The sequence below is a fragment of the Grammomys surdaster genome, unplaced genomic scaffold (assembly GCF_004785775.1).
Source record: "Grammomys surdaster isolate TR1022 unplaced genomic scaffold, NIH_TR_1.0 65, whole genome shotgun sequence".
Classification (NCBI taxonomy): domain Eukaryota; kingdom Metazoa; phylum Chordata; class Mammalia; order Rodentia; family Muridae; genus Grammomys; species Grammomys surdaster.
Window position 1 is genome coordinate 19,882,344 of NW_021604567.1, and position 25,541 is coordinate 19,907,884.

The following is a 25,541-nucleotide window of genomic DNA, read 5'->3' on the forward strand; positions in this document are numbered from 1 at the left end:
GTGGCAGTGTGCAGTGCTGATCTGTACTGTGGTCCCCGTGGCAGTGTACAGTGCTGATCTATACTGTGGTCTCTGTGGCAGTGTGCAGTGCTGACCTGTACTGTAGTCTCTGTGGCAATGTGAGGTGCTGATCTGTACTGTAGTTCCTGTGGTAGTGTGCAGTGCTGATTTCATCCTGTGTTTGCTGTTCCTGCTGTTCTTGATTCCTTCTCTTGATGGCCCTGAAGGGCTTGAATCTCTTCTGTGCATGTAATAGACTGGGCATCATTCAGATAGCGCCAGCCTATCTTCTCATAGACATCTGCCTTGCTCAAAGTGAAGTGAGTGTTCGTTCTCTCAAGGTCTCCATGTCAGTTGAAGCACCTTCTGTTGCATTGTAGGACCCAAGATTAGGACATTCTTGACCCAAGTCCTGCCCTTGACATCAGCTAAGCCACTCACTCTGTGGCTAAATCCTTTGCTTCTTTCAAACTCCACTTCTTTTCTCCATGAACACTGTCAGACAGTTGCTGCATACCACAGCCTGGGCAGTTTACATTGTGCAGTTGTAAAGAATGTGTTTTGCTGTCTTTGTCTTGTTCTGTGCAGTGTCCTGCCTCAGAATGCATGAACCTACTTCTCTTTGCCTTGCTTCTCACCACCATTCCAATTGTTCTGGAGGGACAGTGACTTTTTCCTGTGCCCTGTTGTGTCTAGAATTCAGCATTAGAGTTTGAGTTGCATTGGCTGCATTTGCATCTTTGACCTGCATATCCTCCTGGCAGTCCTCTCCACACAAATGTTCACTGGCAACCATTTGCTTTGTATACAGTGAAATTCTCTGATTAAAAAAAATGAGTTTTATTTTATGTGTATGAGTGCTTTGCGTGTATGTATGTATGTGCACCATGCATGTGACCGGTGCCCATGGAGTTCAGAAGAGGTCCCCTGGAACTGGAGTTTTGAGTGTTTGTGAGCTGCCATGTAGGTACTGGGAACAGAACCTGGGTCTTCTGCAAGAGCAACAACTGCTTTTAACTACAGAGTCATCTCCCCAGCCTTGTCAAAATTCTCAAAACAGGTCAAATTCCTTCTTCTATCCAGACCTCAAGTTCCCATCCCCATATCTTGCTCCATGTTTCTCTTCTGAACCTTGCTGTGCTCATTTCCTGTGCACAGATGTCTCTCTGACAGATGATCCTTAAAAATGTTTGATCCTTTCTTCAAGTGCTTTGATTTTTCCATGTGTAATACACGATCTAGTTGCTGATACCTTTTGTGTCACCACCCTTTTCAAGAAGCTTTTAAAAGTGGGGGTGATTCAGTCCTTCTTAGAAGGAGCAACAAAATACTCAAGGGAGCAAATATGGAGACAAAGTGAGGGACAGAAACTAAAGGAGGGGCCGTTTCAAGACCACTCCACCTGAGTATCTATCCCATGTGCAATCACCAAAGGTAGAGGCTGATGTGGAAGTCAGGAAGTGCATGCTGATAAGAGCCTGATATGGATGTCTCCTCAGAGGTCTTCAAGAGTCTGACATATTCAGAGGCAGATGCTCACAACTAGCCATTGAACTGATCATGGGTTTCTCAATAGAGGAGTTAGAGTGAAGACTGAAGGAGCTGAAAGGATTTGCGGCACCATGAGGAGAACAATAATACCAACCAACCACAGCTCCCAGGGTCTAAACCACCAGCCTGGGAGCACTTAGGGGGGGGATCCAGGGCTTCAACTGAATATGTAAGAGTGGAGGGCCCTGCTGGGCATAGGTGGAAGAAGAGAACCTTGACCTCATGAAGGCTGGATGCCCCAGGGGGTGGGAATTTTGAGGGTGGGGAGGTGGGAGTGGGAGGGAATAGATAGAGGTTACATCCACAGAGAAGAAGGAGGAGGGGTGAGGGGATTGGGGGTTCCGGGGTGGGTGGGGGATGGGGTAAGGGGACAACATAGGAAATGTAAATAAAACATCCAATAAAAAAAAATTTAAAAAAATTCTTACCCCTTTGGTTTGTCTAAGTATCTTATCAAATGCTGGCTTTGTAAATGAGTGTCACCTTGTTTCCAGTGATTCCTTAGACTATCAGAGGTGTTGTAGACCTTCTGTACCTCAGCAATGAAAGTGTTTTTTGCTTTTGTTTTTGCTGTTGTTGTCTTATTTTTAATTAAAAGTCTTTATATGTGTCTAATATACCCAGGCGTACTTCAGGCATACAGTTGTTTCTGAGTATTCTAAGCTCTTAGAAGCAGTAATTTTTGGCTATGAGTTAAATTGTTGCCTTGGGGGGTGCATTTTTCACAGACATGTAATACAAAGGTGATGTATTATATCATCCTCTAAATAGGATGACTCCATCTATGGAATTTTTGTATGAAGGAATAACATTATGACTAGAATTCTGGATCTTGATATAAATGTTTGAGGTAGGTGGGGTAGTTTGACAATTGGATTTTAGCCAGTTTGGGTATATAGTATTTTTTTGAGTTGAGAACAGAGATGCTCACATGTTTACATAAATTGTTAATGTGGTCTAGAATAAAGAGATGCATAGAAAAATGCTTGGAAGGATATAGTAAATTGTTAATATTAATTAGTCAAAGGATGGAGAGTCATTTTGACAAGATAAACCCATGTAAACCTCAAGTTCACAGTAACCAAGGTGTCTAGATACCATAGTATAGACACTATGGAAATGTGCAAATGTAGATTTTGATACAATTAATTGGTTTTGATGTAATTTGTTTGTTGGTCCTTCCTGATAGTGAGGTCATTTCAGGGGATAAACATGCACACATTGGTAGACAGACAAGCAGACTAGGGGCTGGTCTGTTTCATTTACATTACTAAAGTGAAGTTCCTGCCACATCCAGAAGCCCCTAAGAGGAGGAAATAAAAGAAAGGTGTTGAACACATCACTTCAACTTGCTTTCTCTGTTTAGGAATTGTCATCATGCCTAGCTGCAAGTAGAATGGGTAATGGGTCTGTTTCAGTAGGTGGTTTCCTTTTGTTTTTTGTTTTAAAATGATTTTATTAGGTAAAGAGAGACCAGTAATTGGGGTTTTTTTAGAGGGAAGAAGGGAGAGAAGAGAAAGGAGAGAGGAGAGGGAAGGGGAGGGGAAGAAGAACGGGAGGGAGAGAGAGAGGGAGAGAGTGAGTCACAGGTCAATGATGGTATCTTTCTTAGTTGCTCTGCACCTTATTTTTTGAGACAGAGTGTCTCACTAACCTGGAGCTCACTAATTTGACTAGACTGCCTAGAAGGCAAGCTCCAGGGATTCTCTTGTCTCTGCCTGCCCAAAACTGGCATCACAGTGTACACAGTCATACTTAGCATTTGTCACATGGGAGTGAAACAGAGATTCTGATACTTGTATGACAAGCACTTTATCAATTCTCTAATTCAGTCTGAAATTCTGCTTGTAGGTGTTACACACAACATCCCATTGCTTCGGGAGGTGATAGTCAACACGCGTTTTGTGAAAGGGGACATCAGCACTAAGTTTCTCTCTGATGTGTATCCTGATGGCTTCAAAGGTATGTATATGTATGTGCTGAGCTATTTAATTCTCAGAAGTCTGTTGAGTTACATCAGGTTAATTTTATTCTTGTTTGTAACACACAACTTTTCTATTATGAGTGAAGGTCTTTTGGCTTCTATTCCATTTGCTGTATTACATTTTTGAAGTATTCTTGACCATTAACATTCATGGTTTTGAGTATACATGAACAATTCATGAATGTAGCCATCTTCAGCTTTTTTTCTTAAAAGCAAAACAACAACAACAAAAAATATGTGTGTGTAGTGTGTGTCTAGGAGTGCTTCAGCCATGGTGCATTGGATTTCAGAGAATAGTCTCTCAGGGAACAGCTTTAAATGTTAAAAAAAAAATGTACTTTGGATGAAGAAAATAGCCTCATGATAAATTTAACACTGACAAGTTGTCAGATTGTTTCCAAGGCCTGGTCAGCATCAGTAGAAACCAGTGACTTAACTGGGATTCTAGAAATATCTAGACATAACTCCCTAGTGAGCTGAGATACAAAGGCTGATTCTTAGATTTCAAGTATGTTAGGGGTTTGGGGTGTAGATTAGCAGCCCTTGCTGAGGGTGTGTGAAGCCCTGAATTTTGATCCCTGACACCGTCAAGTTAAATATAAAAGAAAGCAAAACACATGTTGCAGTACAGAAAGTGACTTGAACAGTCAGCTCAGCATCATAGAGCTGACTGTTGAACACATTTACAAAGTAGTTTTTAGTTCAGACTATACAATAAGGTTTTATCATTAGTATTGAGAAATTGAGAATTTCTTTTATTTTTACTCTTAAAATGAATAGTAATAGTAATTCATCAGATTATTTTTCTTAAAATTTCAAAAATATAGGATAAACTACATCTTGACAATGATTACAGCTTTATAATGGAGTATTAGCTCATTAACATTTACTAACCTGAAGTCAGAACCACTTAGGTCATTGCTTCTTACTGTCTCCCAAGTAACAACTCACAGGAGACAATATATAAACACTTGTTTAATCAATGAAAAGAATCTTATCCATGGTGTTGATGAAAGGAATGCTTTGGAAATTTTAAGACGTGTATACACATGTCTAGGTAAACAACTCAACCTGTTTGATTCTAATACTTTATTCTCTTTGCTGAAGTTTGGAAGCTATGGTAAGTTGTGAAGTAGATTCAGAACTTCCATTTGGTTCCATGTCTGCCCAGATAATTCATTTGTGTTGGTAACATGATAGGAAATAGTGGGCAGAAGGAAAAAGTAGTCCCTTGAGTCGACTCTCAGAACAAGTTTTATGTGTGTATCTGAGCATTTGTTTGTATTCACATGTGGTTATGTGAGCACGAATGTATATGTGAGTATGTAAATCATGGGAGAGGCATTCAAAATCTTTCATTTGAGTTGATGACTATGCTTAGTGTACATTTAAAATTATGTAAAATATTGCACATTCTTTAGGAGCCACAATCTGCTTTAGCTGAGAAATTGACCTTAGAAGAGAGCACACTTTTCCACTGGACACTTAACTACATTTTCTTTGTAGTAAGGAATTGCCAGCGTAGACTCTTGTGCTTACAGCAGAAGGAATCCTGCCTTGTTGACTGTCATAATTTGCCAGAAGAGCCTTTTACAATGATTTAATCTCAGCTGTCATTTTTATTAAGCTCAGAGAAGCTACATGATCACTAAAACAACTAAGTTGGGAACTGACTCTAGGGTTTTCCCTTTTTTTTCCTTTTCGAAGTAACTTTATGTTCTTTGTCTCTCTTAGAAGCAAAACCCAAATCAAATGAAAACAAAATAAGAAAGACAAAACCAATAAACCACCACCACCACCACCATAACAACAAAATGCAGACAAAACCATGGACTCTATTTTGTGTTAGTCAACTACTCTTGAGCCTGAGATTTGTTCTGCAGTATGGTTTATATACCCAGTTGGAGAACACTGGTATTTTTTCTTTTTCTCTTCCAGCACCTATCAATTGCAAATAACATCTTGGTTAGGGGTGTGACTCTGTACCTACTTCACCTTCTTGCTTGCATCTTATCTGGCTTGAATTTTGCAGGTCCTGTGCATGCCGGCACAGTCTCTGTGAACTCATATGTGCATTAGTTATTTTTTTCCTTTGATGTTTTGTACAGAGTGCAGGAACTTGTACATGGTAGGCCAGAACAGCGACCTTCATCTCAAGCCCTGACAATAGGGATTTCAGTTACAGCTTGAGGATTCCTTGGGTTGGGCTGGGATTTCAGTTCATAGGCCACAGACTTTTCAATGGCATCTCGTCAGATGGCCTCTAAGGTGTCAGCAAACACACCTTATTGGCCATTCCCAACACCTCCCTCCCATTTTATTCTCTGAGGTTATTGTTATGACAGTTTCTCCTTCTCTGAGTGGCTACCATCTCCTGTCCTTCACACTCCCCAGAAAGTGGAACCCAGAGCAAATCTCAGCTATGTTTTAGACCATCATCTTTGATTATTTGATATATGTGCTTGAGAGACAGCAGGAAGTGGCAAGGGAAGGCAGTCCAGGATCTTCTCAATATGTCTGGGTCCAGGTCACTTTGCACCATTGGGGTTACCCATCTGTTTCCCATCTGGCCTGATCTCAGCACTGTTCATAGGCAAGTGCTGGTCTCTTTGACTGCATTAAAATTTTCTATTACATTTGTTTATTTCCCCAAATCTGTTTGTAACTGAGTGGACTTTTACAAAAGGGTCTTAGATGTGAACTTTGAAATGATTGAATCTAAAATTTAATAATGGGATACACAAGAAATTGTTCTTGTTGACTTTTTACATTTGAGTGTTGAAAAGCAAATTTTCTTTGATTTGAAATTAAAGGATAAAATGAACAAGCTATTTTAAGAACTGTAATTTCAGTTGACCAATATGAACATCTTGGATCTCCTTCTCTGGTACTTTGTTACATTTTAACTTCAACCCTCTTCAAAAGCAGTATCATGATTATCTGTTTTCCTTTGAGAAGCTGCTGATTTTTTGTAAGAATTTGATTGGACAGAGAAAGTATGTGTTTGTATTAATCATATTTTCTGTTCTGTGTGGTGCTGAGGATAGACCCACTGTTACTGGGAGTCCCCACGAAGTTGATTAGTCAGTCCTCTTGTGTGCCAAAGAGCTTATGTATCTACTGATCTTAGTATATTACTGATGAATTGGAGTGTAGTCAATGGTTCATTTGTAAACAACTGTAATAAATCCATTAGGTGTTGACATGGGAGCAATGACATCATCACATAGTCTGCATGCTGGAGTTTAGAACCAGAAGTAGATTCCAGGAAGAAATACAGAAATACTTCACCTTGAAAATGAAGGTCAATAAAAAGCAGATAGGAAAATTGCTCTAGTTTTGCTGGCCCATGCAGGGCTGCTAGGGCCCCAAGTCATCCCTGAGACACACTTGGAAAACTCTTCTTCTAGCTGTTTTGGGAAGTCAGTGTCCTGTTTTTGTGAGCATGAAAGATCATGTGGGTCTTTTCATCACTGTCCCAGTGTCAGAAGAATGTCAGTGACATGCCATGGCCCACAGGGTTGTGGTTTATGAAGTCAATGAAGGTGTCTTTCCTAGAATCAGGCATGAGCTCCCATGTTTTGTAATGGTTCATTCAGTGTCTGGATTTGTCCCAACAGGAATGGATGGATTGCTCGGGTTTTCCATACCCTTCCATTTTATGAATTACCTTTCTGTAGAAGAATGTGCTACAGATCTTGAAAAATAATTATATTTACATTCTGAGTGTTTTTAGTTTATTTTTTAAAAATTATGTCCAAGTCACTTTATTTCTTTCAAATAAATTTGTATACATAGTGGATTCTTCAGCTCAGAACTCCAGTTTTACCTACTGTACCATGTGATTGTCTGCTGTCACATGACTAGTAGCAGACAGCTGCTACAGAGAGATTTTGGCCTCCTTCAGTATGTATGTCCTTAGCACTTCATTGCTCTCATTTCAGAGTAGCCAGACTGAGCATTTTGGAATTGGCTCTTCATGACTTTTAGTTTAAAAGTCATTGACACTCAGTCACAGCTTTAGGAAAGCTGGTAATTTCTTGTCCTTCAGTATACATGAATACGTTTGAAGTAGGTGCTTACACAAGAAGCTTCTACTGAAATTTAATTCATGTTTTCATGTAAAAATACGAGGTGTTAAGTGCTAATTGGAAATTTGCTTTCAGGAATGTTAATATTCTGGTATTCTGGTTGGAAAATGAATAAACTTAGAAAACAAAACAAGATACATCTTTATCCTATGTTAGGCAGTGAGCTTCCAGTAGGAAAGCTCGGGTTTTTTTGTTTTTTTCCTTACTGAGCTTTCTTATACTCCATCACCTGCTTCTTATACAATCCTGAGTCTATTATAGGTTCTTATTATAGGTTCTAGTCTATTATAAGTTCTTCTCTTATTGGCTGATAACTCTAAGAGGGATTACAGATGTTGTCTGATTGGCTGTTGACTCTAAGGGGGGGGAGGGAGGGAGATGTTGATGTCACAGATATGACTGACAATTCATTTCCTACAGGGCACACGTTAACATCGAGTGAGAGAGACCAGTTATTGGCCATTGCATCATCCGTGTTTGTGGCATCCCAGCTAAGAGCACAGCGCTTTCAAGAACATTCAAGGTACGGAGTGAAGGGGCAGAAAATGCTCAGGATTGTCTTCCCTGCACTGACAAGTGCCAGTAAAAGCACTGCTGATCTTGGTTCCTGATCTCAGGGTCTTGTGGGAAGTACAGTAAACTCACTGTTTAATATGGTGCTGTGGGTGCAGTAGTCTAACTTTATTTTTATTTACTTTTTAACTTAAAAAAGAGTATCTTAGCTGTCTAATTTAGACAACAGTAGAGGTAGGAACCCACTCTGATATTTACTGGGAATTCTGTTCAGCTTAGCTTGCATTGGTTATTTTTGTTTTATTAATTTGCTAGTCTTAAAAAGTGTTCACTATACAGTATTAGGAACCAATCTGGATGGTTAAAACACGTATATCAGAAATTGGAAGCTGCAGGATGAAATTAACACCAGGTTGAGACAGTTGTCTTATAGCTCATGGGCAGTGCTGTTTCTCAGTGAGGTCATTGACCATGAAGCTGTGCTTGCTGAGTAACCCTTACAAGGGAAGCCATAGTGTTGCTAAAACTGCATTACTTTAATTTCTTTTCTTTTTTCTTTTTCACAAGAGGAACAATGAGAGAGTGGGATGGTGGTGGAAGGCCACCAAAATAGCTCTGAGCAGCACAGATCAGAGTCCCACTGCGTCTGAGGAGATAGACAAGTAACAAAGATGTGTGTAGTTGCATCTAGATATCTGGAGAGAAGGGAGAGGTAATGATTCAGTAAATTACAGATGATTGGCGGGAGAGCAAGAGTGGTCAGCAGAGCCGCAAATCCAATGACTGTTCTCCTTGATTGCCTTGTAGTTCAGTATGGAAGCCCGGAGCCACATGTGCCCTTAAGATTAAACTTAAAACCCAGTTTCTCCATCACACTGGCCATATTTCAAGTGCTCAGAATCCACATGTGGTACAAGGGTATGTGCTTTGGGAACACAATGAGCCCTTTCATCATGGCTGCCCTGCTCCACTGGCTTCTGTGGGACAGTTCTACTGAAGCAGGGGATATGCACAGGAGAATCTTAACCTCATGTGGTTTGTGGTTACTTTTTGGATGGCTACGATATTTCTGCTCTCATTTTTTTTTTAAATACTATTTGGATTGTTACTACCTCAGAAGCCCTAAGTTGAAGAGGAAGTGATGTGACTTTTAGGATCTCTGTTGGCTTTTCTAAAAGAAATAAATATGCTCATTCATTCTGAGTAAGACTCTGAAGAGCAGTTAAAGTATGAGAAGTGAAAACCGGGTGTAATCCCACACATCATTAACAGCCACTTTAAATGTTGCGGTGCTTTCACTTTGATTGGATCAATCCTAGTTACACATTTAACATGCAGCTTCTTGTGCATTGTTTTCTTTCTACAGGAGCTTTAAACCTGGACCACAGCTACATTTCTATCTCTTAATCACAATAATATGTTATGACTACTTACTAGCTATTCTTTGGAAACACTGTTACGTTTCAGAGGTCTTTAAACATCTGCAGTTTATAAGGAGCCTCATCTAATCATTCCTCGGCTTCCACGGCCATAAGAAAGGCCCTCCCCTTGTTTCCTTCCTATCCATCTCTTGGCTGCCCACTTGTTAATGTTTTGAGGGAAATTTCCACATGAAATAGACAAGTTTTACTTGTGCACTTTGTTGCTTACACCCCTGCATACAAGTGCACTAAGTATCTCTATCAGAAAGCATTCAGTGTCTATCTTCCTTTGTGTTTGACTTCTGCAGAGTTTCTACCCCAAATTGTAAGTTTTAGCATTGCTGCCTTTATAACTTTGCATTGTCTTATTGTTGGACTCCTTATCTTTTTATAAGTGGGAATATGAGTGAAAGACATAGGTCAGAGTTCAGTTATGCAGATAATTATGCATATGAATATCTCCCATGCAACAAGTGATGGTTCCTTTCTGGTGAGTACATTTTCTGTGGAACTTGCCACTTATTTAGTAGCCAAAATGTTCTAAAATCAGCACCACTATTTACAGTAGAGACTCCAAAGTGAGTCTCTATTGAATGCTTGCTGATGAGGGCTCTGCTGCCTGCCTCCTCCAAGCTGAGGTCACAGCCTGGCTTCTGAGGCTGTGTTTACGATTGGATTGGGAATGGAGTAGCATGTCACCCTCCAGGTGTGGCTCTACCATATTGCCATGGGTGTATTCATATAATGTTTTCACTTCCAAACCAGTAGCTCACAGCCCTTCCTCTGGCTTGCTTGTGTTGGCTGCTGATCGTATTTTCCCAATTTCTCTGTGGTTTTTACTCTTTCATCATTTATGGCTTGGAAAAAGACATTACTATGTACCACAGTATTTAGATAGTAAAGTGATAGGGCACATTTCTGGAAAAAAAAAAAAAAGAAAAGTTAATGGCAGAAACAATAGTATGCTTCTTGGGTACCTGTAAGTGTGCAGAACATAATTTCTTACATGCATGTATACTGATTTACTGTGTAGTTATGTTCTTTTCATCATTCTTAACACTCTGGGGCTTACATGTGTTACTCAGAGTTGAGGCCTTTGGCTCTATTCCTAGCTCCAAAACAAAGTTAAAAATAAAAGCACTTTAATGAGCAGAGGTGTATATTAAAAACTCTGTTAAAGGAACATATTCTCTTATGTGAATTAAAAATGATTTTACTAGCGTTGTGCTTTGGTCTAGTAGTTTGTTGTGCTGATACTTGCTAGAAGGAAAAATAATGATAATTCCTTAGTCCTTTATGGTAATGTTTATATCTGCTTGAAATGCCTGCTATTCTCAGCTGGAAATCCTGCTTGTGGAGCAGTCAGTGGAACTTCCCTTACCCTGGGCAGGCCCAGCTCTGCCCCTCAGGCTTCCCAGGGGCTGGCAATAAGGCCCACCTGCCTTCATGGAACCACTCTACACCCCTCTACCTGCAGCATTTCTCTGTAACTCGTCTTCTGTAAGGTTTTGTGGCTCTGAAGCTTTCACGTGTGCTTTCTGCTAGGCCGTGTAACTTATCATAGAGGGATGGCGGCTCAGTGGCCAACTCCCCCTTCCCTGAGCAGAAGGTTTGCTTGGTGTTCTTACGAGTGAGGAAGAGGCATGGTGCAGAGAAAGCAGTGCTGTCTGTACTCACATTGCATCAATCTCAAGGTCTTGGAGGGTCAATGCTGACTCTGGGCGTCGGAAAGTAATTTTATTGTAGATAGATAAGAATTTACTGGGTTTCATTCTGTTCATTTGCTTTTCTTCCCTTGTCCTCGTGCTGGCTGGTACCTCATCAGCTTTACATAGGGAAGAATCACTGGAAAGAGGGGACCTAGACTGATGTGGGTGGGCCCAGCCCCCAGCCCAGTGCAGTGTGACACTAGATGGTATAAGTAAACTGGCTCAGTAAGCCATAGGGAGGAAACCAGTAAGCAGTACTCTTCCATGTCCTCTGCTTCAATTCCCGCCTCCTGTTTCCTGCCTCAAGTTCCTGCCCTGACTTCCTTGGTGATGGACAGACTATAAGCTGGTTCTCCACCTTCCTGATGCTGCAACACCTTAATACAACTCCTCATGTTGTAGTGACCCCATAAAATTATTTCCATTACTACTTACTTCTTGACTGTAATTTTGCTGCTGTCTATGAATTGTAATGTAAATAAATACCTTTTCTGATGGTCTTAGGTAACCCCTGTGAAAAGGTCATTTGCCTCAAAGGGGTAGTGACCCACAGGTTGAGAACCACTGGTATAGGCTATTAGGTGAAATAAACCCTTTCCTCCCCAAGCTCCATTTAGTCATGGTGTTTCATCACAGCAGTAGAAAACCCAAGACAACCCCTTTTTAACAGCTCACCAGAAGATGCACTCACAGTCTCTTATAAGGAACAGTTAGAGAAATGAGCAGTGTTTTAACTCTTTAACTTAATTTGGAAATCACTTAATAATTGTTGTTGATGAAGAGAACGAATGAGTTCAAGCATAGTAGATCACACTTTTAATCCCAGCACTTGTAAGACTTGGGCAGAAGGATTGCTGAGTTTGAGAACGTTGTAGGCTACATAGTGAGTAACGAGCTGGCTGGAACTACATAGTGAGACTCTGTTTGAGGTGGGAGGGGGAAGGAAGGAGGAGGAAAAGAAGAGAGACAAGAACTAATGGTATTTATATTTTGTGTTAAACAAACAGCAGCATTTACCACCATAGCCATTTCCAGGTGTTTAGGTTTGTAGTGTCAACTATAGACACCGTGTTTATAGCAGTCGTAGAGCTTCTTCATCTTGCAGAACTGAAAGCATGTAGGCCCAGAGCTGCCACTCTGCTCTCATTTCCACAAGTTTGACTACTTTATTACTACTTGCTTGCTTGCCTACCTGTTTGCCCTCCCTCCCTCCCTCCCTCCTTCCCTCCCTCCCTCCCTCCCTCCCTCCCTCCCTCCCTCCTTCCTTCCCTCTCTCCATTCCTTCTTCCCTCCCTCTTTTATTGTGCTGGATAATTTTATGTCAGCTTAACACAAGGTAGAGCTATCTGAAAGGAGGGAACCACAGTTGAGAAAATGTCTTCATAAGTTCCTGTTATAGGGTATTTTCTTAATTAGTGATTGGTGGAGGAGGGCCCAGGTTATTGTGGTTGGAGCCATCCCTGGGCTGGTGGTCCTGGGTTTGATAAGAAAGTAGACTGGGTAAGCCCATGGGTACAAGCCAGTAAAAAACACTCCTCCATGGGATCTACATCAGCCTCCTGCCTCTTGATCCCTGCCCTGTTCTAGTTCTTGTCCTAACTTTCTTCAGTGATGAGTTGTGATGTGGAGATGTCTGCCAAATAAACTCTTCTCTTCCCAACTTGCTTTTTGGCCATGGTGTTTCATTGCAGCAATGGAAACTAAGACCCGCGTTTTCTTCTTCCTCTCTCCATCCTTCCTCCCTCTGAGTGGGACAGGGAAGGGCAGGGATTCTTGAGTTAGGACTGAGGGTTGTACCCTGTGGGGAGTGGAGAGCCATTGCAGGTTTTCAGCAAGGAGCTTGCTGCAGTGTAGTTACCAACAAGATTTCTTGGCTTCAGATTTAGAAACAGTTTGTAACTGGGTTAAAAATTGAGCTGGGAGACCAATAAGAGAGATAGCAGTAACCAAGGTGTGGGCCTGGGAACTCTCCAGCACCCATCTTTTTTAATGGGGAGGGTACAACAATGGACTTTGAGATGAATCAGTAGAAGAGAATAGAGAGTGAGGCATGGATGGGCCCATACACCAGGCACAGACCTAAAATCACTGGGAGATGGAGGCAGAAGAATCAGATTGGCCTTCTACATAGATATATAAAGTCTTCTGCTTTACTTTGATTTTATAGAAAAGGGAGCATTCCACTTAAAAGGACAACTTTAAAAATATATCATTATATTGTCCATGTTTTGCCATATTTATGTTCTTCAAAATAGTAATTTTGAAACACCATGCATTAGCACTATAAAAATTACCATATGGTTGAAAATCTTGTTCTAATAGAAATAATAGAGAGGTAATTTTCATGAGGACACCATACAGAACATGATGGCGGACCCCCACTTCTCTTCTTCACTGCAAATGTATCCACCAAAGGCCTCTGATTTATGGCATGCTCCATAGTTAGAGTTTTCAGAGTTGGAAATTGTGAATTGTTTCAGTTGTTTTGGCCCCTTCACCCAACACTGAACTGTGAACAGTTGGCATGGTGCAGCAGGTGGGACCAGGGCATAGTGAGCTTCGTGGTAAGGTACAAACAAGTGATACAAATTGCTTTGCCAAACTGCTTCAACTTTTGCCTTCATTTTCCTGTCTGAAGAACAGCAGTGTTGGCTTCTTTAGGTTCTCCAGCTTCTTCTGCTCTGAGCCTGTTTGAATTGAACAAGGTCACAGAGTTTACTTCATTCCCATAATTACTAGTTCAGATGTTAAAGTCTCAGAGCCAGAATGTTCTTATGAACTGTGGTAATATTGATGAAAACAGCTCAGCCTACAGTGTGGCTCAGTGTGTGACTTTACCTTGTGCTCTGGCTTAGAGGGACATCTCAGGCATCTGACCAGCCACACAGCCTGCCACCAACCAATTTAACCCTTTCAACTACAATCCTTTAAGGGGAAATTACATTCTCTTGAATTCCCTCTATGTGCTCTGTTGACATCTGTGTTGAACATTCTTTTCTCATCTGGCTTCCTGATAAAATGGAGAATCAATGTCCTAATGATTTCTACCTGACAGATGCAATTATCTGAGTTTTTTCTTGGCTATTGAAAGGCAGTGGCCTTTTCCCGGTCTCGGATGTGATTTGTTCAGTCGTTCTTAAGTTTCCATCTGGAGGGTGAGTTTCACATTTCAAATAGGATTTTAACCATTGAATGCTAATTGGGGAAAGGAACACAGAAAAAAATAGCCTTGTGAAAATCATTACTAAGAAAAAGCCAATATTACTGTGTGGTTTGCATTAAAGGAGGTTTAGTTTTCTGGATTTAAAAAGATATGTCATATTATAATTACATTTTCACCACCCATGAAATAAAACGTTTATGTCATACTTGACTCATGTATATTCTCAGCGAGGTCATGTATTTACAACAACGGAGTTGATGTGTTGATGACTGACTGTATACTTTGCTTATTTCCAAATACATGTGGCCATGCAACGTCTTTGGAAATACACACTTCCGTTTGAGTAACCAACCCACTGAAAACAGCAAGAGGAGACAAGGAGAGAAAAATCCTAAAGCAGTCATTCTCCTGTTGGTTTTTTTTACTGTTGCTGTTACTGTTTCCAGTTATTTACTATGTCTTGTCTGAGTTAGAACTCACAGGGATCCCAAGCATGAAATCATAAGTGTGTAAGATGACACATCTGTAATATTTGCTGAATACGACATTTTAAAATATTTTTCTTCAGTTTGGTTGTTCTGCAAAGGCTGGATGTCAGAACAGCCTGTTATTGTGGGAGAGCTTCTGTCTCCCCTGCCCTGATGGCAGAAGCACATTTCATCAGTATTATTGTAATTCTGTGGCTGCAGGATACTTGGCAGCTGGTGCACCCCACTGGCAAATCCTATTCATTCTTCTCTCCCATTCACCATTGCCATTGGAGAATTGATTTCTCTCTTCTCTACTCTAACCTTTCCCAATTCATTTCGGATTGTTCAATGTGAAACATTTTAATTTCATATCATACAGCTATTCATCTCACAATCCCTTTTTTAACCTGTCACCAGGGTAACAGCATAGCATGCTTTCTTTAGGCAATCAAGTTTTTATTTCACATGCTTAATGTTGCATTAAATGTTTGCATTTTGTTTAACCCCCATTAAATACTTTGAACTCTGGATATGTTTTATAGGGTAATGAAATCCCTGATTTTTGAATTGAAACTAAATCAACACCATCAGTGCATTTATAAGAAAATGTCAAAAGATTAATTTGCATAATACAAAGATGATTGTTAAAAATCCAAGTTAGCCGATCTGTGCGAAGTAATTTTCAGTAGGAAAAGGAACAGTATTTGTATATTTATGTTTGGCCTTGTTCCAAAAAAGAATTTAAAATTGGTTTAGAGAGATTTGTCAGGGAGAGAAATGCAATATTGAAAAGAGAATGGAATTAGTACAAATGGGAAATAGGGTTTTTGAAGATATTGCTTAATTTTTCAGCTTGCTTCTTCCTGTATTTATGCGTAAAAGAACATAATGATTTAGGTGTTTAATGACAGGTGGAGTAATGAGATGTACCAGAGTGAGATGAAAGCTTGCTCCAGGAGCTCGATTTGGGGGTTGTGTTCGTTAATATCTGCTTGTCAGCTCACTTCCTTATTGCCTTTCCCTTAGACGCCACAGAACAGTGCAGATGAAGTGTATGTGCCCATCTGATCTTTTGAAACAGCTTGACTAGATTTATGTTTCTTGTACCTTTTCATCTTCACCCCAAGCAAGAATTTCAGTGTAATCTGTCCTAGAGATAAATTCTGTGAAATTCAGAAAATACAAGAAGCATAAATAAAACTCTAGGGACACTAATGAGAGACTAATGACTCATGTTGTTCGAAAGGCTGGTTGTTTAAAACGGCGCTCACGTCATGCTTACTCATGTCTATGCTTAGACCCTACTTTATAGTCACTAATGTTTTCTTGGTAACAGGACAAAGTGAATTAAGCTTCTTGTGTTATTGTTTTTTTAAAAAGAACTCTGAAATGTGTGTCTGTAATATATATCTTAGAGGTATATTTTAATGTTTTCCTGCCTTCAGTTTGCTTCTCTGTGGAAATTCTGATTTCTTTCTCTTGTTCGGTGGGTCGGCACTGGCCTGGCTGACTGGTGTTATGATCATTCCCAGAGCTCTGCCCCTTTAAGTAGATCCTTCTTTTCATGCTGTTAGCATCTTCAGAATTAATTACTTATCAATTAGTTATCTTCAGAGTTGACTACCAAGTCATTCCAAAAATCACAGATAGTGCCCATAAGATAAGATTCAATAATTTATGGCAGGAGCAGTGTCGTCCCTTCTTTTAGGAACACTAATAAGATAGATGGTTACCCAAATGCCAAAGTAGAAGAGAGATGTCTAGATTGTTTTCTAGAGAGGGGAAGATATCTAAATTCTTTCTTTTTAAAAAAATTAAAATTTAATTTAATTTTTTAACTTATTCACTTCACATCTTGCTCACTGCCCTCCTACCAGTCACACCCTGCCACAATCCTTCCCACATCCCCACTTCCCTTCTCCTCTGAGTGGGTACCCCCCATCTGCCTCCCCCCCCCACCGTATTCACCCACCCTGGCACCTCAAGTCTCTGTAAGGCTAGGCAACTTCCTTTCCTGCTGATGCCAGACAAGGCAGCTCAGCTAGAAGAACATATCCCACAGAGAAGCAACAGCTTTGGGGATAGCCCCCCCCCCCAATTCCAGTTGTTTAGGACTAGCAGGAAGACCAAGCTGCACATCTGCTACATATGTACATGGAAGCCTAGGTCCAGTCCTTGTATGTTCTGAGGGCATCAAGGGTCCAAGTTAGTTGACTCTGTTGGTCTTCCTGTGGAGTTCTTATCCCCTTTAGATCCTGCAACCCTTTTTCCTATTCTTCCATAACAGTCACCAAGCTCCATCCACTGTTTGGCTGTGGGTGTCTCTATCTGTCTGAGTCAGCTGCTGGGTAGAGCCTCTCAGAGGACAACTTGCTCCTGTCTGTAAGCATATCAGAGTGCCATTAATAGTGTAAAGGATTGGTGCTTGCCCATAGGTTGGGTCTCAAGTTCGGCCTGTTATTAGATGGTCATTCCCTCAGTCTCTGCTTCATCCCCTGTGCCTGCATTTCTTGTAGTCAGGATAAATTTGGGGTTGAAAGTTTTGTGGGTGTGTTGGTGTCTCTATTGCTCCACTGGGGTTTCTGCCTGGTTACAGGAGGTGGCCACTTCAGGTTCCATATCCCCAGTGTAATGAATTATAGCTAAGGACATCCCCATTGATTCTTGAATGCCTCTTTAATATTCTAGATCTCTGTCTTGTCCTGGAGATGTTCCCCAGTTTCTCATCCCTGTCAGTTGTAAATTTCCATTCATTTTTGTAGCCATCTAGCCATCTCTCCTGTCCTTCCCTCCATCTGATTCTGGACCCCCCCATTCCCTCCCCTACTCTCCCAGTTCTCTCCCTACATCAGCCTCTTATGACTAATTTATTCCCTCTTCTGAGTGAAATTCAAGCAACCCCACTTGGGCCTTCCTTCTTGTTTAGCTTCTTTGGGTCTGGGGAATATAAGATGGTACTTATATTTTATGGCTAATATCCACGTATAAGTGAGCACATACCATACATGTCCTTTTGGGTCTCAGTTACCTCACTCAGGATGATATTCTCAAGTTTCATCCATTTACTTGTAAAATTCATGATATCTTTGTTTTTAATAGCTGATAGTATTCCATTGTGTAGATGTAACACATTTTCTTTATCCACTCTTCTGTTGAGGGACATTAGGTTGTTTCCAGTTTCTGGTTATTACTAATAAAGCTGTTATGAACATAGTTGAGCAAGTGTCTTTGTAGGATGTTGAAACATCTTTTTTTTTTTATATGCCCAGGAGTGATTTAGCTGGGTCTTGAGGTAGAACTATTCACAGTTTCCTGGGAAACTGCCAAATTGATTTCCAAAGAGGTTGTACAACTTTGCACTCCCACTAGCAATGTAAGAATGTTCCCCTTGCTCCAGATCCTTGTCAGCATGTGCTAGCTCTTGAGTTTTTTTATCTTAGCCATTCTGTTGGATATAAGATGGAATCTCAGAGATGTTTTGATTTGTATTTCCCTGATGACTAAGGAATTTGAGTATTTCTTTAATTGCTTCTTGGGCCATTTGAGATTCCTCTGTTGAGAATTCTCTGTTTAGGTCTATACCCCACTCTTAATTGGGTTATTTGGGTCTAACTTTTTGAGCTCTTTGTAAAATTTGGATATTAGCTCTCTGACAGATGAAGAGTTGTTGAAGATCTATTTCCAATCTGTAGGCTGCCCATTTGTTCTATTGACAGTTTCCTTTACGTTACAGAAGGTTTGCAGTTTCATGAGGTCCAATTTATCAATTGCTGGTCTTAGAATCTGAGCTATTGGTGATCTGTTCATGAAATTGTCTCCTGTACCAACATGTTCAAGGGTATTTCCCACTTTCTCTTCTATGAGATTTACTATATACTGTTTTATGTTGAGGTCCTTGATCCACTTGAACTTGAGTTTCATGCAGAGTGATTAAGTATGGATCTATTTTCATTCTTCTATAAGTAGACATCCAGTTAGTCCAATACCGTTTTTTGAAGATGCTTTTATTTTTCCATTGTTTTGCTTTGGCTTTCAGTAAGAGAATAATAATTTGTCACATAAATTGTATCAGTAATCTGAAGAGTTTATTCCTTGGTAGATACCAAAATGGATGGGAACGAGGATTGGAGCCAGGGGTATATAGTGCAGTTTACTTGTAGACTACTTATCTACCATGTAACAGGCCATGTATTTGAACTGTTGCACAGATACATACATATGTATATATGTATACATGCCTGACTGTAAGCTTCCCAAAAGAGATACACTTCCAAATTAGAACTTCCTTCATACTTTCTACAAGGCAGGCCTGTCAAAACCTACTGTGTGTGAGGTACATAATCTGGTTTCTTTCCCCATAGTGTAGTCATTGTCAAGGGCATCAGAGAATAGCTAGAACTTAAATAAGTAGCCACTATCTTATGACTCAGAGAAGATATTTAGGATTGTCAGAACTTCTTGACATTGAGCAGGATATCATGGCAAAATGGCAATACACAGGAGAGTTCCATATTGAAAATTCACTTCTCTCAAGTTAATGACTGCCTCTTGAAATGTGTGTGCATAGACTCCAGGGAACCCAGCATGGAGAACTCGAATGATGAATGAACAGAACCTGAATTTGAGTTGCATACCGAGAGATATGTTGATGATGCTTGCAGTTTTGAATCTTACCAGTTGGAAGGTCTTATAAATACTTCAGATTTTCCATTAAGACCCTAGAGGGGCTGTCCCTTGGGAAAAAAAGACTGTTTCTATAATCAGCAGTTGAGAATGTTTTTGATTTATTAAGAACAAAACCAAATAGACACATCCTTATATGACAAGCCAGCAAGACTTCAACTTCAGTTATTAATTAGTAATTTCAGTGCCTGCTGTCATAAAGACCACTCAGGAAGATCACATAACATGTGCAGCCCCTTCAGTATCTCCCTCACCCTGAAGGTTGATTTGGCATGTAGGTTAAGAAAAAAGGTGACTCGTAGTTCAGAGAAATAGCAGCCAGAAGAAACCAGCCAGGAGAATGTGAAGCTGTTAGAATCATGGGTAAGGACTTTAAAGTGGGACTTAATTATTTCAAGTTTTAAAGAACAAATGAGAGAACTGAAATGGAATTCAGCATGGGGATGGAAGCAATAACAATGCAGGAAGTGAAATTCCAGTTGTACAGTGTATCTGTCATGGACAGTTTGCTGGGGACACTGGAAAACAGGCTCGTGGTGACTGAAGAAAGGATGACTAGTTCAGAAGGTAGACGAATGATAGTCTATACAGTCTGAAGAAAGAAAAAATGGAATTCCAGAAATTGAAGCACAGAAGGGTTTCACACCAGGACTATGGTAGTTGGTATCAGAGACACACATTTGTCCAAACTTAAAATTATATACCTTAAATATTAGGAGTATTTTCTTTTCATGTGTGTATATGTGTGTTTGCATGTGTCTGGGCATACATAAGTACATGTGGCTGTGGAGACCTGAAGCATATGTCAGGGATGTGCCTTTATGGTTTTTTCACCTTATTCTCTGAGGCAGGGTCTCTCAATCAAACCCAGATTTCTCTGATCCAGCTAGTCTTCCTAGCCAGGTTGCTATGGAGAGTCTATGTTTTCCTGAACTCTGGGATCACAGGTGGGCCTGCCTCCATGCTCACTTGGCTAATGTTAGTTCTGGGGCTCCAAGCTTCAGTCCTTTTGCTCACACAGCAAGCACTTGGACCACTGAGCTTGTCCAGGCCCAGGTTTTTTGTTTGTTTGTTTGTTTGTTTTAAAGGTAGACTATATTTCAGCAAATATGTTTTAAAAAATTGAAGACAGTTTAGTGTTATAAAGAAAGTTATAACACATGTGTTGGGAGTCACAAAAGGAAATGGGTGAACAGGACAAGAAACGTTAGAGAAATACACTGGATGTTGTCTTCATAGCATTGAGAACAAGGAGCTGGAGAGGTGGCTCAGCACTTAGAGCACTTGATGCTATTCTAGAAGGCCTAGGTTTCATTCTCAGTGCCACATCTAGCAGTTCGCAGCCTCCTGTCTCTCTCTCTCTCTCTCTCTCTCTCTCTCTCTCTCTCTCTCCACACACACACACCCTTCTCTCTATCTGTCTCTCACACATACAAGTAAAGTGTAATACATCATTTAATATTTTTCCATATTATCCTAGAGATTCTAATCTTTATGATAAAAAGAAGCAAAATAAGACAGGCAGACAGAAAGGCAAATGAGTACATTGTGTTCAGAGAGGTCAGAATCATTTGCATAAAAAATCCTTAAGGAATCTACAAAACAAATTTCCAAACTAATGTATTTAGGAAAATATAGGGTTAAAAGCCAAATATAAGTTGCATTTCAATAAAATCTAATATTAATGAAAAAGAATCAATGTTCCATTAATATAACATTAAAATAATTAAGCAAATATCTTAACAAAGCACATTCTATGTCATCATCCTTCAGAGTAATAAAGGATGAAAAAAATAAGGGTAAAGGTTAGAAAACAAGGCTTTGGAGAACAACTTAGTAGATTATTTAAGAAGTCTGTAAGACATCTATCGTAACAGATATAAACTGACAAAAGAGACTCAAACTCGATGTATATGGTGAAGAGAAATTCAATATTAAGTCTGCACCTGCTTACAGATAGGATGAGGAGAGGTGGAGGTGGCCCCTGCCTTTGTAAGTTAGATTGGGTATGGGTCTAATCACAATTTCACAAGGGCTATATCTGGGGAGTAGACATGAGGCTTTGCAATCTTTCTGGCTGTGCAAAGGGAGCTTGAGAAGTAAAATTTATAGGTGAACACAGGTGCAAGATGTGGCCTACAGAATCTCCCTGAATGACCTCCATCCCTGTCCTCTCACAGAAGAAAACCAGAAATCAGTCACTAGTCAGTGTCTTCACCTAGAAGACTGGGTCAGGAAATGACTCATTGAATAAAGGATCCACATAGTGGGAGGAGAGACCTGACTTGTAAGGAGTCCTCTGAACTCTACAGGTGCGCTGTGGCGTGCCCACACACAGCAAAACAAACAAACAAACAAAAACCAAGTTTCCATTTCATGCCTATTAGAACATCTACAATCCAGAGCACTCAAGACACCAGTACTGCTAAGGATGGGACAGGTGCCAGAAGAAGTTTCCTTCACTGCAGCAGGAATCAAACTGACATAGCCACTTGGGCTGATGGATAGGAGCAAGCAGTGGTGTTCCTTGGCATTTGTAATAATGACGGGAACCTCACATCCCTTCTAAATCTAAAGTGGAGACAACTCAATGCCCAGCAACAGGAGGAGCTAATTTTAGCACGTGTACAAGAGAACATGTTATATAGAAGAAAGCATCCAATAAGCAAGAGGGGAATTCACAAGTACATTGAACAAAAGCTCATACCATACTACATGTATTCAGGATGCACTGAAGTGAAGCTTTAGAGCAGACAAGTATAACCCGTAATTAACTGTGGGAGGGCTGGAAGACAGGTGGTGGAGCTGAAGACTGCTGAATTTCACTATGTAAATTGCATTTTATTTTGTTTTCTTTTATCTGTGGGTGCCATGTGATAATGTGATACATATATGTCACATAAGATGGTCTAAGAAGGATAGTTAGCATTGACATCTTATATTTTTGGTTGTGAGCCTAGCCTTTAATGGCTGAGCCATCTCTCCAGCCCAACATTGACATCTTAAATATCTTTGTTTCCAGTTGGGTGGTGATGCCGCATGCCTTTAGTCCCAGCACTTGGAGGCAGTGGCAGAAGGATCTCTGTGAGTTTAAGGCCAGCCTGGTTTACAGATTGAGTTCCAGGACAGCCAGGGCTACACAGAGAAATCTTGTCTGCAAAACAAAACAAAACAAAACAAAACAAAACAAAACAAAACAAAACAAAACAAAACACCTGTGCTGGGATCCTTCTAGTGCTTGTCTTCCAGTCATCCCTCCTTGGCATAAAATGTAGGAACTGCTCCTCCTCTGTAAGTGTATGTGGTACCTATTATCCAGCCCTCCGGGGATTTGTCTTGTACAACTGTTTGGTACCCTGTTATCCAACCCCCTTTTTCATCCCTTTCCTCCTAACCTTCTGGCTTCCAGTGGCACCTATTCAGTGTTCATTCAGGAAGCCCAGTTATTTGGCTCTGATGTGCGAGCTCATTTGATATCTGTCTTTCGGTAACTTGTTTCAGCTAGTGTTCTCTGTTCTATCCTTGTTGCTGCAGATGACAGAATTTCATGTATGTACACCATCTTTTTGTATATCAGTAGCCACTGTATTCTTAGTTATTGTGTGACAGAATAGCTCACCAATGCTACTTGAAGAAAGAAGGAGCTGTTTCAACTCACACTTTGAGAGGAGAGTCTGGCATGGTTGGCAAGGCACGGTGGCAGGAGAGTGAGGTTGCAGTGTACCCTCAGTCAGGCAGCAAATTGCTGAATTGTCTTGATTGGCTTGCTTTCCTCTCAGGCCTTGGGGGTCATCTACATTCAGGGTAGGTCTTCCCGCCTCAGTCACAGTTCTCTGAAATAACCTCAGGACTCATCTGGAGATATGTTACCTTGGGGATTCTGAATCCCATCTAGAGGAGAGCATTAATATTGACAGGCACCTTGTAGGCTCCATATTATGGCTGTTATAACAGAGCAACCAGGTGTCCTTTACATATCTATTTATCCTTCCAAAAAGATGCTCAGCATTGCTGAGACAATGGAACATTTTTAGGTTACTCTAGCAGACCCCTACGGATGCTTGTGGATGCTGGACCCTAACTGCACAGTAACACCCCAAGTGCTTCACATCTTGTTTCCTCTCATCCACATACAAGTCAGACATTCTTACGGATAAGAAAACAGAGGCACAGTGAGTTTCTATCACATAGAGGCCACAGAGTGTTCACAGCCTTGCACTTGGTCCATGGGTGAGGCTTGCTGTGGTGTCAGCTAGCCTTGGTGGCTTTCCTGACTCATGTGCCCCACTTCTAGGAGAAGCAAACACACTTTTCAGTGAAGGAAGAAAGTGGGATTTGCATTTAGAATAATGGTTAGATTGTAGTGACACATTCAGTACTAGATTCTCTGTCACTTGTCTGATTATCTAACACTAAACTTGGTGATGTCCATGATGTCTCAGGACAGTTTTGTGACAGGCTTTGGTACTGTGCCATGTGTTAGGTGCACACATTTTAAATTGCATGTAAGGGGATCTTAATCCTCCCGCATGCCTGTTTCTGGCTTTGAAGGGTTCTCTGAAAGCTACTTTTATCTGTCTTCACAGTGATGAACTTCAATGTTACCCAGTTGTAAGTTCTCACATAATAAGGCATAGATTTTTGTTTGGCTTGGCAGTAGACTTCTGTTTAAAATTCCTTTAATGTGTTCATTCCATGCTTTTTTTTCTATTCATTTTGATAGCTGATGGTTCTGTGAAGAATTTTACATGAATTTATAGTACTACTAAAACTCATGCTTCTGACCCTTCTTCTGTCTGAACTTGCTGAACATGGGGTTTTCAGCACATGGCTGAGTTGCATTCTTACTTGGAGTTGTTTTGTTTTCCTCTTCAGTGGAGGAAAATAAGAAAAGATTCATGTGCTAGATCTAAAGTTTCATTAACATTGCTTATACCCTATCTCAGGCATTTTAAGTGGGCTATCTGTCTAAACAGACCTTTCTGTCTCTCCCCCACTTTTTTCCTGATCATTTCCTCGACTTATTCATGAGCCATGGGAGGGCTCTTTTGTAGTCGGCCTGTATCTGTGTCTGTCTGCCCCCACTGAATACATCTATGTGCTTGCATGACATAGCTTTGTGCCACACTGGAAATATTCTGAACTGGGTTCAGATGAATGGCGCACTTTCTGAAGGCCCTTTTCTTTCTATACAAATTTGCATGCAGAAACTGACCTCAGTGACTGGAATTCAGTAGATTATTCTGGATTGGTTTACAGTCCACCTGCTGGGGAAGTTATGACAAGGCAGTTCTTCATGGTTCTTTGACCATTCTCCCTGTTCTGATGGGTAGTCCCAGTCGTTACTGTCTGACAGTATGCTTTGATATGGCCACTGCCCTAGCCTGAAGTCTGTGAAACACTGGAAGTTTCTGTTAGTAGCTGTGCACGTTTATCATTAGTGTGTGTGTGCGCGCGTGTGCACGTGTGTGTGTGTGTGTGTGTGTGTGTGTGTGTGTGTGTGTGTATGTATGTGTTTGCTAAGTTATGTGTGTTAGGATTGAAATTACTAAAAATAAGTTGCCAGTTTTTCTCTGTAAGATATAGAAAAGGTGGGTTTTCCTAGGCAGTTTGATTCTTGCTGTCAGGCTGGTAATGGAAGTGGACAGGCTTTGATAGAGCTGTGATTTGGTTTTAAGCTCCTGGTATGTGATCCCTCATTACTGGGTTTGGTTATTTGTCATTTGAAGTCAGAGTTTCAGATTTGAATGTGCAGATTAAGTTGTACAAAGTGAACCCTTGGTCTGATGGCAGCCCTTTGCACAGAATGTGCTTCACTTGGAGAATGTGTTTTACTAGGGTGACTGAAGCGTCTCCCCACCTTTGAGGATGGTTTGTAATTATTTTCCCTTGGATTTTTTCTCTCCTTGTTGAGTGACATCCAGAGCCTGGTGTCTACTAAGCAAGTGGTACTTTA

General features: G+C 40.6%; 1 protein-coding gene across 2 annotated transcripts in view; it reads left to right on the top strand.

Annotated features, from left to right (window-relative positions):
* Positions 1–25,541, top strand: part of Pcca (propionyl-CoA carboxylase subunit alpha) — a 308,071-nt gene that overhangs the window by 152,610 nt on the left and 129,920 nt on the right. For both annotated transcript variants that reach the window (XM_028771105.1, XM_028771113.1), the window contains exons 17-18: positions 3,403–3,513; positions 8,047–8,149. In XM_028771105.1, the coding sequence (XP_028626938.1) occupies positions 3,403–3,513; positions 8,047–8,149 (214 nt within the window). The remainder of the gene's footprint in view (positions 1–3,402; positions 3,514–8,046; positions 8,150–25,541) is intronic.